This window comes from Brachypodium distachyon, chromosome 2 (assembly GCF_000005505.3).
Source record: "Brachypodium distachyon strain Bd21 chromosome 2, Brachypodium_distachyon_v3.0, whole genome shotgun sequence".
In the NCBI taxonomy this organism is placed as follows: Eukaryota; Viridiplantae; Streptophyta; class Magnoliopsida; order Poales; family Poaceae; genus Brachypodium; species Brachypodium distachyon.
The window spans coordinates 52,757,482-52,774,230 of NC_016132.3; the positions used below are offsets into that span (position 1 = coordinate 52,757,482).

Below are 16,749 nucleotides of genomic sequence, written 5' to 3' on the forward strand. Positions count from 1 at the left end.
GGCATAAGGTAAACAGCTGGTTTTAGGAACCGCTTAACTGCAAACCTTGTACCTACAGGCTACAGCTGTTTTACCCGTTTACCTCCTCCAATGACCCGAGAGAACAAACCGAAAAGCTTAAGGTGCGAAACGTCGCGTCCAGTCCGATGGCACGAGCGAACGTGGAGGAAGCAGTGATGGATGGGAAGGAGGGAAATGGTGAAAGTGAAAAGGAGAGGAGGAAAGAACAGGTGAGGACAGGATGCCACGCGACCACGCCCTAGTGAACAACCGGGGTCGTCTCCAACGAGAGAAAACGATCTCCTTGCTGCCTTGCATTTGTAGAAGATCATAATAGGGTTAATTTGATAAAATTCCCTATGTAACGGCACCGTATTCAGTGCATCTGGGGGCTTTTGTGTGTCCCTGTGTATAACTGTATAACTACCGCAGCAAAAAGCAACATGAAAGTAAGCAAATCGAGAGTATTTTCGAGTTCTATGAAATTCCTTTCCTGCGTGCGAACTTCGAAGCAGATCCCAACACCGAGCTGCAAAGAGGTTATTACTGTAATGCGAAAGGAAGCGTGAAATCGATCCAAATGTGCACACTGCTTGCGATTGCTTGCTGCTCTGCACCAGCACATTTCAACACAAAGCACTTTTCTTTTCTTCCCTTTAAAGTTTATATCATCCATCTGGCTTTCACCTCTTTTTTCAGCACCCTTTTCGTTTCACATAACGCCACAGTAACATACGTAAATCAAATGATACAGCACAAAGGAGACATCATGTCGACAATAGTACTCTTGCTTTTCCTTGATTGACATAACTGTCATGGTAAAGTGAGATGTAGCATGATCATGTTACTACCACAGCAGAAATATCTTGGATGATTCAACTTTTTTTAGAATTAGCTATTTCCCTTCACTGGTGATGGTTTCATACTACTGGTCTCATCTTCAGAGAGAAAACGCTGAGATGAAATTGCTCTGAGTGCTCCCTATCGTTTTGCCTGGACTTGCTCACTTTTGTGGACTAACAATGTCAAGGATCTGCATTCAATACAAGAGTTAAAAAAAGTATAAATGTCTGATGGGGGCAAGAATATCAAATGTCAAACCCCAAACGAGATGGGCGGAAGTGAAACCTTATTGGTGAACTGTTGAAAAGCTGGTTCTTCCAACAATTTCTCCAATTCCTGCAGGTGGATAAATGAGGGGGCAGACATTTGAAAATAAATAAGAGGTGGCAAAAAGGGGACAGCTACTATAAGTGAGCAAAGCTACATTCACATGCACCACTGTCAATTCAAATTACATGGGTCCACCAGCTGATTGAAGACGAAAGTCATAATGAGGTTGAGAAATAGAGGTGTATAGTATTCTCGTGAGAAATTTGGATTCCTCACTTGACCCTGATCGTAGATGTTCGGCCAGATGCAATAAGCTAGGTATCACATAAATGCACTTGCAATTAACATGAGTGAATCACCTTTTCTGGTTCTGAAGAGCCATCAATTTGAAGTACCAATTTGTGCAGTTCAGGGTCCTTGAGAGCATCTTGTATTTCATTTGATTCCGCTGGCAAAGCGTCAAGGCCAAAAAATTCGAGTAAAAATCCACCGATTATATCACTGTTTGCTAGCATGAAGAGTTTTTGCTTAATGAAACTGCTTAGTATTTAAGTATTATCCTTCCTATGACGTATGTGCCAATATTTTGCATCAAGTTCAATGCTATTCAGGACTACATTACCATGCCATATCATGTCAGGCTAATTATGTATCCTATACCATAGGAGTGTAGGTATTGGCACTTGGGTTCAAGACCCATAATCAAGGCCGGGTTCCTTCTCCTTGGGGAACCTATAAATCTATAAAATTGCTCCCCACTAAGTATATTCCGAGAATTCTCTTTCATCCACATCATCATCCAAGTCATCTTAATCTTAATTAATGCATATAAGAGTGCATCGCATAGGATTATCTTGGAGACACTAACCATCAACTTTTTTTGCCTTCTGCAAATCTTTTTTCTCTTTTCAATTCAATGGCTACTTCTAACTAATGCTCAGCAGCAGAGCCACAAGGCATCATCTAGTAAGAACTGATATGTTGGCAGAGCACTAATATACATTTTTTCAGTTATCCAAATGAGGTAAGTGATCAAGTTAAAAGGAAAATAGGATTGCTTGTTTAAAAGAGGACAAAATTCGATCATGAACTGAGACAAATGTAAGAGAATCAGATAGGTCATCCTTTTCCTGTGCTAGGGGGATAAGAATTGAAATGTTGGCAGAGCAATAACAAACATGTTTCCAGCTATCCAAATGAGGTAAGTGATAGACTTAAAAGGCAAATAGATTAGTTGTTTAAAAAGGTATAAACCTCTATCAGGAATTGAGGCAAATTTAAGAGAATCAGATAGGCCATCTTTTCCTTTACTTGGGGAATAAGAACTGAAATGTTGGCAGAGCACTAACATATATGCTTCCAGCTATCCAAATGAGGTAAATGGTCAAATTAAAAGGCAAACAGATTACTTGTTTAAGAAAGGATAAACCTATCAAGAATCGAAGCAAATGTAAGAGAATCAGATAGGACATCATTTTCCTGTACTTGGGGAATAAGAACTGAAATGTTGGCAGAGCACTAGCATACAAGTTTACATATCCAAATGATGCAAGTGGTCAAGTTAAAAAGCAAATAGATTACTTGATTAAGAAAGGATAAACCTATCAAGAATTGAGGCAAATGTAAGAAAATCACATAGGCCATTCTTTTCTTCTTGAAAAAAATTATGCGTGATGAATTAGTTAAGACCTTAATAGCCTCGAGAATTTAACAATAGTAAAATTCGTAAGGTAGACCATACCTAAAGACCTCAATCTATTCCTGTCAACAAGCCAGCTTGGATCCTCAACTTCAAGAGATTTTGTAGAGCACACTGACACTGTGTTTGGAGATAGTGTGGAGCAGGTTGTGTCCGGTGCTGCAGAGCAACAATATTGCTTACAATCAAAGAATATACTAGCATTCGCAAATTAAGCTATATATAGCATTCGGCAATATATTTTAGAGGTATAGTTTTAAATTCTTTTGATAGCTACAAGTGGAGCAAGCAGTGAAATAATGGCTTAAACTAATAATCATAGTAAGTACACAGCTATAAAATATTACGTAAAGAGGGAAGCAGTTTTTACTGGAGAAAAACAAAAGGAAGAAATGGAGAAATTATACTAGAGATCAGTGTGTCATATTTTACGTAACGAGGGAAGCTGATCCTTGTCTCCAGAACTTATTCCATCTTCCAGTAACACAGAGCTCCTTGCTGAAAACAAAAGAACTCACATCCATAAATACCTCTAAATTATGTTACAAATATGTAACTTGCACAGAACATCTTAGAACCTAGCTAATGCATGACCTGAGTTAAATTAGAATTGTTTAGGCCCTTTATGGGATCAGTATATACTATGGAATATTTTTTAGGGGCCAAACTACTACACAACTGCTCTTCGTTTTCTGTAACAGATTGTATACGGTGGGAGACTAAACCAGTGATTGATTATTATTACTCATACAAAAATTACATCTGTACATACTAATAAAAGTTGGCATCCATATTCAGGTGAAAATATTGAATCATATACTAATCAATAGGGACGATTGCATGCAATGGAGTAAATACCAATGTTCCTTTCTTGAATAGTTATGTACTTGTATCCGGAACCTCAATCATAGCAGTCAGGATTCACTCATATTCCTTATATAAGAGAACTTTGTAGCTGCTGTAATAACTGTACTTAGTCCACAGTATGGTATGAAAGCAGCCACGTGAGTTCTCTTCAAAAGGTAGAGCACTTACCAACTTCCTCCTCCAGCGGTGACTTGCTAATTTTTTCTTCCTGAGGAATTATCTTTTGGCAAAACTCACCTGCATACAAGGCAATTTTTACCATCAGATACTGTCTATCAAGAGATGAAGGGGTTTGCAGCTAACTATTCATACAGGTTCGTTTGACACTATATAATATAGTGATAGCTTGCATGTTACTCGGGGATACGGGATCTTATAGCAAGCAAGAAAGGCAGGAGGGTGGCACCTAGTCCCTAGATGGGCTAGGTGACTGCCTTTTAGAACACTGAATCATGTGTAGTGCGGTTAAACCAAGAGAATGGTCTTAGTTTTAGCCTTTAGGTATATTTCAGCAACAAAATTAAGTGTGGTTACTACTAGTGTATTACCTAACACCATTTTACGAAGTGTGTCCTGTAAGGCTCTAACAGATGTCCTTATAAATTCAAGCTCTATTCAATCTTCCTTCAAAAATTTCCCTTTCATATTTTGATTGACCCAAGTAAACAGGTACTGTAGTAAGATAATGAACGAGGAGGATAGCACTGAAATACCTTTGTGCTTTTTAAAGCATGTTACAGAGCAACTGCAAGGGACGATGAGACAGTACATTAGGTCCAACTGCTTTTCATATGGGTGATAAAGGAGACAAAATAAGTCAATAATAACTCACGCTTTAAAAAACTGAAACTATATATTCAGTAAGTTCACCTTGATGTATCAATTTAACAGGTAACTATAATGTGAAACATTCATGTGTATTTCTCGGGTGTAGGTTTTTAGGGTTCTATTAAAAACTTAAAATCAGCTAAATGAAGGCAGGTGAACAAGTGGATGGTGAGCTAGGACAATGAATAACAGAATAAGATACAAAACAATATTGGATTTAAAAATTAGAAGAAACCATAATAAAGCAGGGATTAAGGAAGACCAATTATTGTAGATGGCGAACTGGATAAAATCATCAGACATGTTTCGCATCATCAAGTTACGTGCTCAAGCACTGATAAGTAATGCTATTTATATGAATAAGCCAATGGTACTATGGCAGCAGCACAATCTAAAACACAATTTGTGAAATCAGATTCAGATGTTCACCTTAATATCGCCTGCAGGTAACACCCTAGTAATACACATGCACGTGATATTTTCATTTGGGTTGCAGGTCATTGCCTATTGGATCTATACAGGAAGTCTCAATTTCTAGGACCCATAGTCCTTTCTAAAAACTACCAATCATAATCTAATCATCGAGAGTTATACGACAACGGACTAAAACACAGTCATCCCTGTATAGAGGGTTATTACGCTAGAATTTGTTTTTTCCTGGTGTGCCTTCGCAATCATGATTCATCTAAGGGTTAAGAAAGGAATGCGTTGTGACATTTACATTTTGTAATCCAAACAATAAGGTCCTGGAATATATCCCTTGAGAGAAGGGATGGAGTATTATAACAGGGTGAATAGTTAACATATGTCTCTGAAATACAAGGTGGCTATTAGTTACTTCACTATGGAAGTATTGATACTAATAAAGAAAAGGCATACATTAAAAAAAATATCAAAAGGGCATTCCGTTGCAACTACGTTAGGGGCAGATATCAACAGAGTAGGATTTTCTCTTATGTATGGCATTACCATGTCAAAGTAACTTGTTGATTCATTTTGCATATTTTTTGCATCACCGGCAGTAAGCCACTAACTGAAACCAAAAAGCTACCAAAATTCAGGTCCTAAATTCCATTGCAGTTTACCTCAATGGGATATCATGATTCTTTCTAAGTTCCAACCATAATTCATCAATCTGTTCTATGAACCCTAGCTACTCAATCTATATGTTTTAATCAATAATATAATCCACTACAGTCAATGAGAAATTGCACAGATAGCACACCAAAACTCTGGGGGTTTCCCATTTAAGTCTGGCCTGGTTGCATGACTGGAGCCGCTGGACACACCAAGAACAAGAAATCCAACCGATACAGAAAAATAGTTCCCCGTATACTAGCATCCCACGCTTAGCTTTGAAAGGAAGTTGAAACGGTAGAGGATGCTGATGATTCAACTCACTAGGGCGTGCGGCAAGTGGGGCACTTGTACTTGGACGGCGCCTCCTTGCACACATCGCAGCTCCCCCCTCCCATTCCCAGGACAAATCTTCACGGTCTTCTGCCAGAGAAAGCAACTGTAGCCAAGGGCGGAGGACCCGGTAGGGCAAGGTAGGGCGGCCGCCCTACCTTGATTTTTGCCTCAGTTACGAATTGGGGAAGATTAAGGAGATGCAACGGGAAGCTAAAGGGCGGGATCTGTTCGTAGGGTGATGGGAGGAGAAACGTTCGGGAACGAGAGCAGGGGAGATAGATATCTGCTGTGGAGGCGCTCGCACGAGGAGGAAGACGAGCCACGGAGCTAGGGGGCTGGGGCGCTCGGCAGCGGTGGCGGCGCTCGCACGAGGAGGAAGACAAGGAGCTACCTGGTTGGGCCGTCGGGGCGCTCGGCAGGGAGATGGGCCAGGGCAGGGAAGGTTGGCGAGCAAAGCAAAGAAAAATTACGGTGCCCTCTTTTCCTCGACGTGAAATCCGTGTGAGAAAAAAAAAACGTTTGGAGCTGAGAGGAACCACGGATCAACATCTGGCATCGTTCTAGTACCTTCTTCGTAAGGTTTTGTGTGTTCTTGACGGCAGCGCCTGACGGTGAATGCAACGACGCTTGGATTAAGGTCCTGTTTGTTTGGGCTTCTGCTTCAGCTTTTGGTGTTTTTAGCAATCTCAAAAGCACTTCTCCTATTTACACATGAAGCTGAGAATCACTTCCGAAAGTGATTTTGGTGCTTCTAGCTGGGAAGCACGTCTGGAGGTGCTTCTAAGCTTTATGTGTAAACGAGAGAAGTGTTTTTGAGATTGCTAAAAGCACCAAAAGCTGAAACTGAAGCCCAAACAAACAGGGCCTAATGGTCTCTCGGTTCCATCCCTGTTCTGGTGTGGCTATCATGGTCTACTCCATAGAGTTTGTGAATCTCACGGCTCGTAGTTTCGTGATTTTGATCATCTTCCTCATCGGTTCGGCTATGATTCAATGGTTCGACAACCTGTCTTGCGAGGGGTGCGCCCAGCCCACTGCGCGTTCAACGATCTTAAGTTCTCACCCGCTAGGATGGGCGGCTCAGTAAAACCTACAAGGTTAGTACAACTTATGCAGGTTGGTCTTCTACTGTTTTGTCACCGGAGATTTGGAGAAATATCAAAATGCGATCGGCGCGGCTAGAGAACTTGGCTTTAAAGATTTTTGTTATAATTTTCGGTTTATCCGAAATCTTTATTGTTGTCTTAATTTTTCGATCGGTTTTATTTTGTTCGTTGAATAAACAAAGTCAGATCGTTGTTCTAAAAAACAAAACAAAAAAACGTGATAGATAAATGAGCTGAGAGCTCCCACCCTAAGCCTAACTGAGAAAAATTAGTTTAATAATTCATGTAATGTAAAAAGTTTATGGCCAGTTGATACAGTCCGACAAAAAATATGTGGTTCTGTTGACAAGTTAGCAAAAATTGGAGCTAGTGAGACGGGCCCCAAAAACTGTGGTTTCTTGAAATTTACCTGTTTATTTTGCCAAATATCTATGGGTGTGTCCATATCTCAGGTGCCTGATTTTTTTAAGTAAAAGATTTAATTCTTGGTCAATAGTATCAAAGTCACTCATTTCCCTTTCGCTGTGAATTTTAAAACACAATCTAGATCCAACGGCTGAACAATCAACTTATCTCTAACTAAAAACCATGCAACTTGGGTATAACAAACCCTAATATCTATTTTGTTAAGTATATAAGTATGTAGATGTTTTTGGAGAAAAATATAACTATACATTTACTCTTGTAAAGACCTAGCTTCATAATTCATCTCCTTGTATTTATGCTTACTTGAAACATTGGATTATTAGAAAAAAAAATACATAGCATTAAGATTATTACACACTTGATAGTTTATACCTGTATACGATGCAACATTGTTTTTGCATGAAATCTATTGAAATATGGAATATTAAAAATAAAATGTTATAAGAATTAATAAAAATACAAACAAAAAAATTAAAATACAATTTGCAATTATAAAATATAAATATTAAATGTTATATGTATGTTCTACGAATCGCTCTGCCTAAACAATTTTTTGTCCTTCACCCATGACTGTCGCACCGGTCGGCGGATTGTGGAGATTCTGAAGGCTGACCACCGGCGCAGCATGCGAGCACCACTGGGACGAAGGAAGGCAAAAGAAGAGAGAACAAATAATGCGGCGGGCTGCAAGGGGGCGCTCCGTGCTTGAGGTCAAGGCTCGAAGGCCACATGAACTTGAGGCTTCTACAAGACCTCGGTCATTTGTGGGCTGGGCTTAGGCCTTTAGTGCAAAAACTTACTACTCGTTGGTGGTATGCTGAAACTTCAAGTTTGGGGGGTTTGGCCCTCCTCGGACCAAATTTATTTTGAAACCGAATTTGAAAACAGAACTAATGGACAATTTAGTTTTTGTGTTCAATCATCTTTTTTAATCCACACCCTTGTCCAGAGGGGTACTAGCATGATAGGTTATTCCGGTGCGATCTGCCTCAGCAGTACTATCACTTTCATCTCAGGGCATCTCCAACAAGGGTACCAAGCACGTCCGAGTCTTTTTTTTTACTTTTTGGTTAAGGTGGAGCAAAAATGTGGAGATGTGGTATGCTGCAGAAGTAACAACTTTGGCACAACGACCAAGAATATTTAGTTTAATGAAGAAATGAGTATGTCACGTGGGTTCAAAGTGAAAAGTTTACTTTGATAAATAATTGATTAAAGAGAGGAAAAAAAAGAATAGGAAAGAGAAAAAAAGCTAAGTACCGGTACTTCCTCTTTTGCTGTTGCGGATGCCCTCGTGTCGATACAAACTTACTTACAATCATGGCTAATTAGTGGTCAACCGTCCCCTGGGGTTGATTTTCGGCATGTCCACTGGCCGCTACAAAAGCAACCGTTTTTTTTTAAAAAAGAGGGGGTTTAATCCCCTCCGATTTCATTAACGAAACCGGCTGTTTTTGCTACAAAGGTTCAGAAAAAAAGTGCAGGAATGTATAGGAAGAGCAAAGAGGGAAATAATACAGGAGCACAAAGGCACACACAGGCCTGGAACAAAAGCAGGAAAGGAAACCATCTAAAAAGCAAAAAGCGCCTCCAGGTAGTAGAAAAAATCTCCCCAGCTGAAGCCCAAGCAAAGCACAACGCCTATCTCCTTGAATTTTAGCCACTCGTTTACTCCTTCCCAATTAGGTTGCTGGAGTCTTCAGCATTCTCTCAACACCCAACATAATAGAACTTCACAGGATCGTCTACACTGCAATAAGATGCTGAAGAGGATTCCAACCATGCACTGCATCAAAGATTTCAGTCGCAACCTGCTCAACCAATCTTGTTCCCCAAAGTAGCAGGTTTTTATTTGCTTCCTTTTTCTGCAAAATAGACCACATGTTAAGCCGACAAGCATTATTCCTAGCTCTTCAAAACACCCAGACATCCCACAACTCAGAAACAGTTTTTAGGATTGCTGGCATATCAAAAGCACAATGCAAGACATTCCACATGAAGCAAGCAAGAGGACATTGCATAAAGAGGTGATCAATTGTTTCATCCAAGCCACAAAACTGACAGCGACTATCTCCTTTCCACCCCCTATGCAGCAAAACATCTGTAGTGAGGATACTCTTATGCACAATAAGCCAGAGAAAAATCCTTATTTTCAAAGGAACTTTGACTTTCCACAAAAATTTATGTGGAAAGTCAGGCAAGTGCCATTTCAATTTTTTATAAAAGGAGCTGACAGTAAACTTCCCATTTTCAGTGAGAGTCCACCATAATTTGTCATTCACTCCATTCAATCTCACCTGATCACACTTCCTAAGAATTTGCTCCCAACCTTCGGCTAGAGGGCCCCAGAGAGTGCGCCGAAAACAGACACTTCTCCCCCTATTAGTAACAACATCAGCGACAGAAATATTCTTATCAAAACAGATTTCAAACAAGTTTTGGAATTGCAATTTGAGAGGAATGCATCCCAGCCACCAGTCCTCCCAAAAACGAGTGTATTTCCCATTCCCAACAAGGAATTTGCAATGGCTTAAAAAGACATCTTTAATATGTAAGAGGCCAGACTAGAACATAGAATCGCCACTTCTATGTTTCACCCCCCCCCCCCCCCCAAAGCCACCAGATTTGATGAATTTGGAGTATAGTAGGTTCTGCCATAGTCCGGAATTATTGTATAACTTCCAGATCCATTTACCCAACAGTGTAGTATTCATCGTTTCTAAGTCAAGAATCCCCAAACCACCTTGTTCCTTTAATTGACAAACTCGTGCCAAGCCACAAGATGATATTTTTTGACCCCCTCCTCTTCCTGCCAAAGCATTCTAGGTCTAAAGAAATAGATTCGTTTCCTAACCCCAGCAGGCAATTCATAAAAAGACATCATATAAAGGAGGATACTACTCAAGCAAGAATTAATGAGGATATTTCTGCCTCCAATAGACAGGATCCTCCCTTGCCAACAAATAAGTCTATTCTCAACTTTTTTCCAATGTTTATTCTGGATCCTAACTGCATCCACAGGAATGCCTAGGTAAGTTAGAGGAAGCTCTCCAACTTTGCAAGTAAAAATCTCACTGAACATGTTCTCTCTAGCTTTAGCAGCCCCAAAAAAATAAACATCACTTTTGTGGAAATTAATTTTGAGGCGAGACATTTGTTCAAAGGCACAAAGAACAAATTTTAAATTTCTAGCACTAACAACATCATCTTGTATCATAAAGATTGTATCATCAGCGTATTGGAAAATATTAATACCATTTTCCACCAACTCAGGCACCACTCCTTTAATTAGACCAGATTCTTTAGCTCTATTCAGTAAAATTGCTAAAGCATCAGTTGCAAGATCAAATAACAAGGGAGACATGGGATCTCCCTGCCTCAGTCCAGTATGTGTTTGGAAATAAGGACCAAAACAATCGTTCACTCGAATACACACTTTCCCCCCTCTCATAATTCCCATCATCCAGTCACACCATTTATTAGGAAATCCTTTCAATTGCAGCATTTGATAAACAAAAGGCCATTTTATTTTATCATATGCCTTTTCGAAGTCAACCTTGAACATGACAGCATCTTGTTTATGAGTGTGGACGTAATTACGTGTTTCATGAAGCACCATCACCCCTTCCATGATGTGTCTGTCTTTCAGAAAGGCGGTCTGGAAAGGAGAGATAACCTCACCTACACAACAGGACATTCTATTCATCAAGACCTTAGTAATAATTTTGAAGCTCACATTGAGCAAACAAATAGGCCTGAATTTCTGAATTTGCTTGGCATCTTTACATTTAGGGACCAGGGTTATAATCTCGAAATTAAGCCTGTCAAAAGCAACCGGTTGGAGAGCAACATATGAAGTCTGACTCTCTTTTTTCAAAGTCATATGAAGTCTGACTCTGTTCAGCAGAGATTTGTGTATTGGCCCCTTTTCTTTCATCCATGGCATCCTGGTGCGGCGACTATCCTATGTGCTAATGTGCCTGTGTAGGTTGTGGCGGTGTTACTTGTTAGCACGTTTACGATGTTCTTTTTTTTAACAGTGGCAGGTTTACGATGCTTCTGATGGTGTTTGCAGTTGCCATTTGGAACTGACAAAGAAAGATTGGCAGACAGGGTCTTTTTGCCCGTTAACACCATGAAAACAAGCGTTCCCTTGCTTGATCAATTCGTATGTTTCTTCAGATATCATTTTACACACCTCGTGCAAACTAGAGATCACATATCACAACCCAACCCAAGGCGCACACCAACAAACAAACAAACAAACAAGGCTACGGAAGGACAGAGCAATCACGAACAAACTTGTCATATCCGGTACCGAGCAAGCGGATCCTTGAACTGAAGCCGCTCATGGTATACCCTCCACGCATAGCCCTCCAGCAAAAATGAGTGAAAACTCCATCCATCCCCATCGACGTCTGCACCTTCCATCCCCTCTTCCCCCTCCTCCTCGTTGCGAATCTCTTCACCAGCATCTCCCGAGAGCAGCACCAGAGGCGAGATGACACTGTCCAAGGGCAGTGTGATTAGCACGGTGACGGACAAGCTCCCTGCTCCTGGCTCCCCGGCGCGCCCGTCAATGCTGGGGGCAGAAGTGGGGCGAGCCATCCCTCTCACTTTCTTCAACTTGCCATTGCTCCATACCTGGCACGCGTGCCAAAAGAAGAACGGCATAAAAAAGAGTGTTACTACTGCGTAAAGAGTGGAGAATAACTACTGACATGATATGATGATCGCTTTGTGTTTTCAGAAGACCTCTTTCAGAAAGCCGAGATGTTTGACTATTTTAATACTCCGTCATTACAGAATCCAAACCGGGTGGTGGTGGCCGCTGGCCAGTGATGCTGATGCAGACACGGAGCCTAATTACCTGACTTGGTCCAAGTCCAATGGGGATACAAACACTACTTTACATCTCTCCTTTTTTTTTGTGATGAACTACTTTAGAATTTGATGCCATTGCAAAAATATCATGGGAGTATGTGTCTAATGGTTCTACTCCAAGTTGCAAGTGTAAAGCCTGTAAGGGCACTAACTAAATGGAAAGAGATGTGCACCTTGTGATTATTCTTTGTTACGAATTGCAGGTGGAATGAACAAATTCTACGAGTGCCTACGGCCTACGCATCCTATGGATTGCAAACCATGAAACCAGTCAAAATTGGGATGCTAAAAAATTTGCATTCAGATACCTGAGCAATATCGCCGATTGTGACCAGGAGCGCACCGTCGCGCGCGCCTACAGCTGTCCACTCGCCGCTGTCGTCCATCACCCAGCTCGCCGGCGCCTCCGCCTCCTGACCCCACTGCCAATGGAGGCCTACAACATACGGATAAGCCTTCGCCTTCCCGGGTGCCGGAGGCGCTGCCGCCGAATCGCCCGTGCCGTTGCCGACCTTGGAGACCCACACCAGGCACTTCGCCTTCCTCCTCCCCTCCGCGAACGGTTCTTCCCCGAAACCCGAATCGGGACACCCAGACAGAAGCGCCACCACCTTCATGCCCACATCCCTCATCCGCCGCGCGTACTCCGCGGCCGCCGCCGGGAGCGCGTGCGCGTCCACCCCCCGCTCTTCGTCGACGTCGAACACCATAGCGGGTTCATCTTCATCATCGCCGCCGTCCGCTTCCTGATCCTCCTCCGAGAACCCGAGCGTGCGAAGATTGGACGCGCGTAGAGCGGCGGACGCGTCGATGCGAGACAGCTCGGCGAGAGCGGAAGATGGTAGATCGGAAGGGATGCCATGGCCAGAGAGGTGGAAGTAGCCAACGTCCGCGGCGGCGCGAAGGGTGCCCACGTCGGGGGACTCGAGGGAAACTATCGGAGGCGCCGAAGGCCGGGATTTGAGACGAGATGAGGCCCGTGGGCGGAGGGTTGGGGCCGGCGAGGAGAGGAGCATGCGGTTGAGGAAAGCGGAGAGAGCGGCCGCCTCGGTGCCCCCCGCGGCGTTGGACGGGGCCGGCTTGTGGTTCGACGGCGTCGGCGGAGGAGGGCCTGGGAATATGCTTCCTCCGGCGGTTGTACCGGGCGCGGATGCGACGGCGGCGCCCGTGGAGGAAGAGGAAGAGGATGAGGCAGCCATGGAGATGGAGTGGAGGCGGCCGGAGCGGCACGCAGAAGGGGTTTTGGTGGGAAACTGGTGTTGGTTGTTGGGAGGGCGTTCGAAGCCTGGGTGGAGCAAGCGATTTATCGATTTTTTGAAGGCAAAAAAAGCAAGCGATTTATCTGGGTCCCATTTGTCGGGTCATGTGGCCCCGCAGTAGAGCGATTGGTGGGCCACTTTTAGGGATTGGTCCGACCTGGACCGGTGAAGCTGGTGGTGGGCCGGAACAAGGCTCTCAAGTCTGAACCACTCCCCCGAAACGCTGGGTTCTGCTTCGCTTGCTTTTCATCAATTGTGCTTGGGACTTTCTACAAAATAAATATATTCTTGGGACTTTATACAAAATAAATACTTTTTCCGTTCCAAATTAATTTTATACAAATTCACATCAGTTCGGGACGGAAAGAGTATGTTACTTTTGTTGTCTGTATAGCGGTGAGTTAATATGGAACTGAGATGGTTACTACTCCATGTGGTATTTTAACCTGTATACATTTCGCCAGACAACCAGCTGCAGTGACTTCACAATTTCACTTTATAAACCACTAGTAGCAAATACATACATCAAGGTGGGAAGGGCTTTAACATAAGTGCTGAGTAAGCAATTTGATGATGGAGCATGTTAATAAATGAGGAAAGAGATATTTGTGTTAACTAGATATGTTACTATCACATCACACTTTTTAAAATAGAATGAGTCTATAAGACAGTTAATGAGATTTTTATGTTGGCACAAATTTTGTTACTACCTCCAACCCATATTACTTGTCGAAATATTACAAGTATCTAGACGCTTTTTAAACATAGATACATCCGTATTTAGGCAAATTTGAGATAAGTAATATGGGTCGGAGAGAGTACTACCCAGTATTGAAGTAGTAACATAAACTAGCACTTCCTCCGTCTAACAAAGGATGTCTCAACTTTGACTGAATTTGAATGCATCTATACACAAAGTCATGTCTACATACATCCAATTTTTGACAAACATGAGGCATCTTTTGTTGGACGGAGAGAGTACTAACATATACGTGTTACTTTTTTTTTTGCGAGGATATACATGTTACTTGCTTTAAAAAAATATATACATGTTATTAGTTTATGTTAATTTACAATATGACCAGCCTTAATTGGGGAGTAGCTCTCCACGCTTACTGAACCGTGGAAAGTTCTGAAAACATGCACAATGGCATCTCAGGATTAATTGCCGAAAACAACCAATGCCGCTAGCTGTCGAGAGCTTAGTAGTGGTAGCAGCAGGTCCTTCTAGTAATCGCCCAACGCTGCAGCTGAACAACTGGCCCGGGTCGATCACTATCATGTTGGCATCCATCAGCCGAATGAAACGGTTCGAATCTCCATTGGATGGAGAGCACGAGGCATGGAAATCTACAGCAATCTGATCGAGTCTGATCATGTCAATCCGTACGTCAGACAAATAGACCTTCTAGAATACGTACAATTCCGGCACGACACGCTTCTTTGTCGGTTCAGTTGAATTAGTGCTGCCGAGTTGACAGGGGCTTACGCTTTTCTCATTTTAAGCAACTTTTGTGTCTATACAGTGCTTAAATTGTGGAAATGTGTAGTGCATATTATTGTCCACTTTATGTATAAGTGCCTCGTCATGTAAGTAATATTTGCTATTATATCATTGTCGTCCATACATGCTTTCGTTTCGGCACCTAAATAAAATGTTTGATTTCCGTCGTTTTCGTGATTGGATGGGCGATCTTCCAGGATCAACTAGTTGCAGTTTTCAGAGTTGAGATACTGCCACTGGCCTCGACTTAAAAATGCAGGGACAAAAGGTCTACAAAAGAAAAAACGTACGGGAAACCTTCATAGGCCCGGCAAACAAGTTTGTCGACAACGACGCAACACTCTCATTTGGTGGACTTTTGTGTTAGCCGTCCTGTTATGTTGGGGCGCATGTTAATCTCTTATTCTTCGAGTCATCGTGATCACCTCGTTGGATCCTGACCTGGTTTCCGAAGGGGCATTTGCTCCATCTTGAGCTCTGTCACACCCTGTGGGCTGTTGTTCGCCCTGCTCTGGGTCGGGTTCAGTTTAATTAATCTCTAACTTCACTTACATCGAGCCAAACGAATTTGAATGACCTGCCAGCAGGCCAGCATGAAATCGGCAGCCTTGCTTCAGAGGAAAGAAAGAGCATCAACAGAGAAAACAGGTCCGTACCCTTGTTCGCCGAGCAGATCATCTGTAACAAGCCTGAAATGATCCAATTAATAGCATGGGCCGTGGGGGAAACACCAGGCCCATGTGATTTCGACGTGCCTAGTCCGGCCCAGCAGGGCCCAATTATAGCTCGGCCTGAGTAGACAAAACTCGATAAAATGGTGATATCGCTGGATCCTACACAGACTTCGGAGTTGGTCCACCTGTTCATGATCCGTATGGAGTCTATCTTCCCACCTTTCTTTGACAGCTTCCCACTTTATTAGTTGCAAGGAATAATTTTCCGGAGGTTATACACAACAACGAAACGAAACGAAAGGCTACATTACGCATGCTAAAAGCACCAACAACTATCAAACTACAAATAAAACAACGCCGAGCGATCCTGCTTAATTCACCAGGAACACAATAATGCTATACATAACAGCAGCATGCCCAACCCTGATGCTTAATCTGAACCTCTGAACAAACCGCTTGATAACCCGCGGCCGGCCGGCACGCACAGTTGTTGCCTACTCTGGCTAGGTGCAGACAAACTTGTTCGATCCACGTGTCAGCTTTTCCTAGATCATGAAACGCTTCATCCCATTCCGGGGGGCATGACTTCACGTGCAACCAAACTAGTACACTGTGTACATCGAAAACCACGAAACCGGACATATCATTCGTCCAATGGAATCGGCAGTGTTTAATTAACCTGAAGTCGTAGATGACCAGCAAGTGATCTGTTCATTCCTTCAATCCTTCTGGGGTGGTAGTACGTCTGATTCGGAATTTCGGACCATCTTGTTGATGGATACAGCCGAGCCTCCCTCCGATGAAGCTCAAATCGAGAGGATCCATCGATCTATTCTTTCCATCTATTCCTTGCAGGTCTGTGCTGACGCGCGCCGATGGGGATTGGGGAAGCCTACCCGCGCGTTCGTCGTGGTTCTTGACCACTTCCGAGTTGCAAGTTGCAACGCGCATAAACCGACCGTCCGAGGCGGACGTT

At 42.7% G+C, this 16,749-nt stretch overlaps 2 protein-coding genes across 3 annotated transcripts; both read right to left on the reverse strand.

Moving 5' to 3' along the window:
- Positions 1-624: 624 nt before the first annotated feature.
- On the reverse strand, positions 625-6,362 carry LOC100824889 (zinc finger HIT domain-containing protein 3). 2 transcript variants are annotated; one of them, XM_014899877.2, is made up of 8 exons: positions 5,909-6,362; positions 4,393-4,459; positions 3,848-3,916; positions 3,245-3,310; positions 2,855-2,971; positions 1,473-1,561; positions 1,129-1,179; positions 625-1,033 (listed from the first exon to the last, which is right to left on the reverse strand). In XM_014899877.2, exons 2-8 carry the CDS (start codon positions 4,448-4,450, stop codon positions 1,004-1,006), a joined length of 480 nt encoding a protein of 159 aa, XP_014755363.1. In that variant the 5' UTR covers positions 4,451-4,459; positions 5,909-6,362; the 3' UTR covers positions 625-1,003. The 2 variants fall into 2 exon arrangements, with proteins under 2 accessions (XP_014755363.1, XP_003564529.2); XM_003564481.4 differs by having other exon boundaries at positions 4,393-4,424; positions 5,909-6,361.
- Positions 6,363-11,588: 5,226 nt separating this feature from the next.
- Positions 11,589-13,623, reverse strand: LOC100825187 (2-oxoglutarate-dependent dioxygenase DAO). The gene is made up of 2 exons (XM_003564482.4): positions 12,645-13,623; positions 11,589-12,096 (listed from the first exon to the last, which is right to left on the reverse strand). Exons 1-2 carry the CDS (start codon positions 13,533-13,535, stop codon positions 11,758-11,760), a joined length of 1,230 nt encoding a protein of 409 aa, XP_003564530.1. The 5' UTR covers positions 13,536-13,623; the 3' UTR covers positions 11,589-11,757.
- Between the last annotated feature and the right edge of the window lie 3,126 nt (positions 13,624-16,749).

What these genes read in the sequence shown, in the direction of transcription:
- LOC100824889 (XM_003564481.4), bottom strand. Translation starts at nt 5,982, where the DNA reads ATGGGAGGGGGGAGCTGCGATGTGTGCAAGGAGGCGCCGTCCAAGTAC. An exon ending in CCCACTTGCCGCACGCCCTA is followed by an intron (nt 4,425 to 5,908) that starts GTGAGTTGAATC and finishes CGTCCCTTGCAG; the next exon opens with TTGCTCTGTAACATGCTTTA. An exon ending in ATGCTTTAAAAAGCACAAAG is followed by an intron (nt 3,917 to 4,392) that starts GTATTTCAGTGC and finishes CCTTGTATGCAG; the next exon opens with GTGAGTTTTGCCAAAAGATA.
- LOC100825187 (XM_003564482.4), bottom strand. Translation starts at nt 13,535, where the DNA reads ATGGCTGCCTCATCCTCTTCCTCTTCCTCCACGGGCGCCGCCGTCGCA. An exon ending in CAATCGGCGATATTGCTCAG is followed by an intron (nt 12,097 to 12,644) that starts GTATCTGAATGC and finishes CACGCGTGCCAG; the next exon opens with GTATGGAGCAATGGCAAGTT.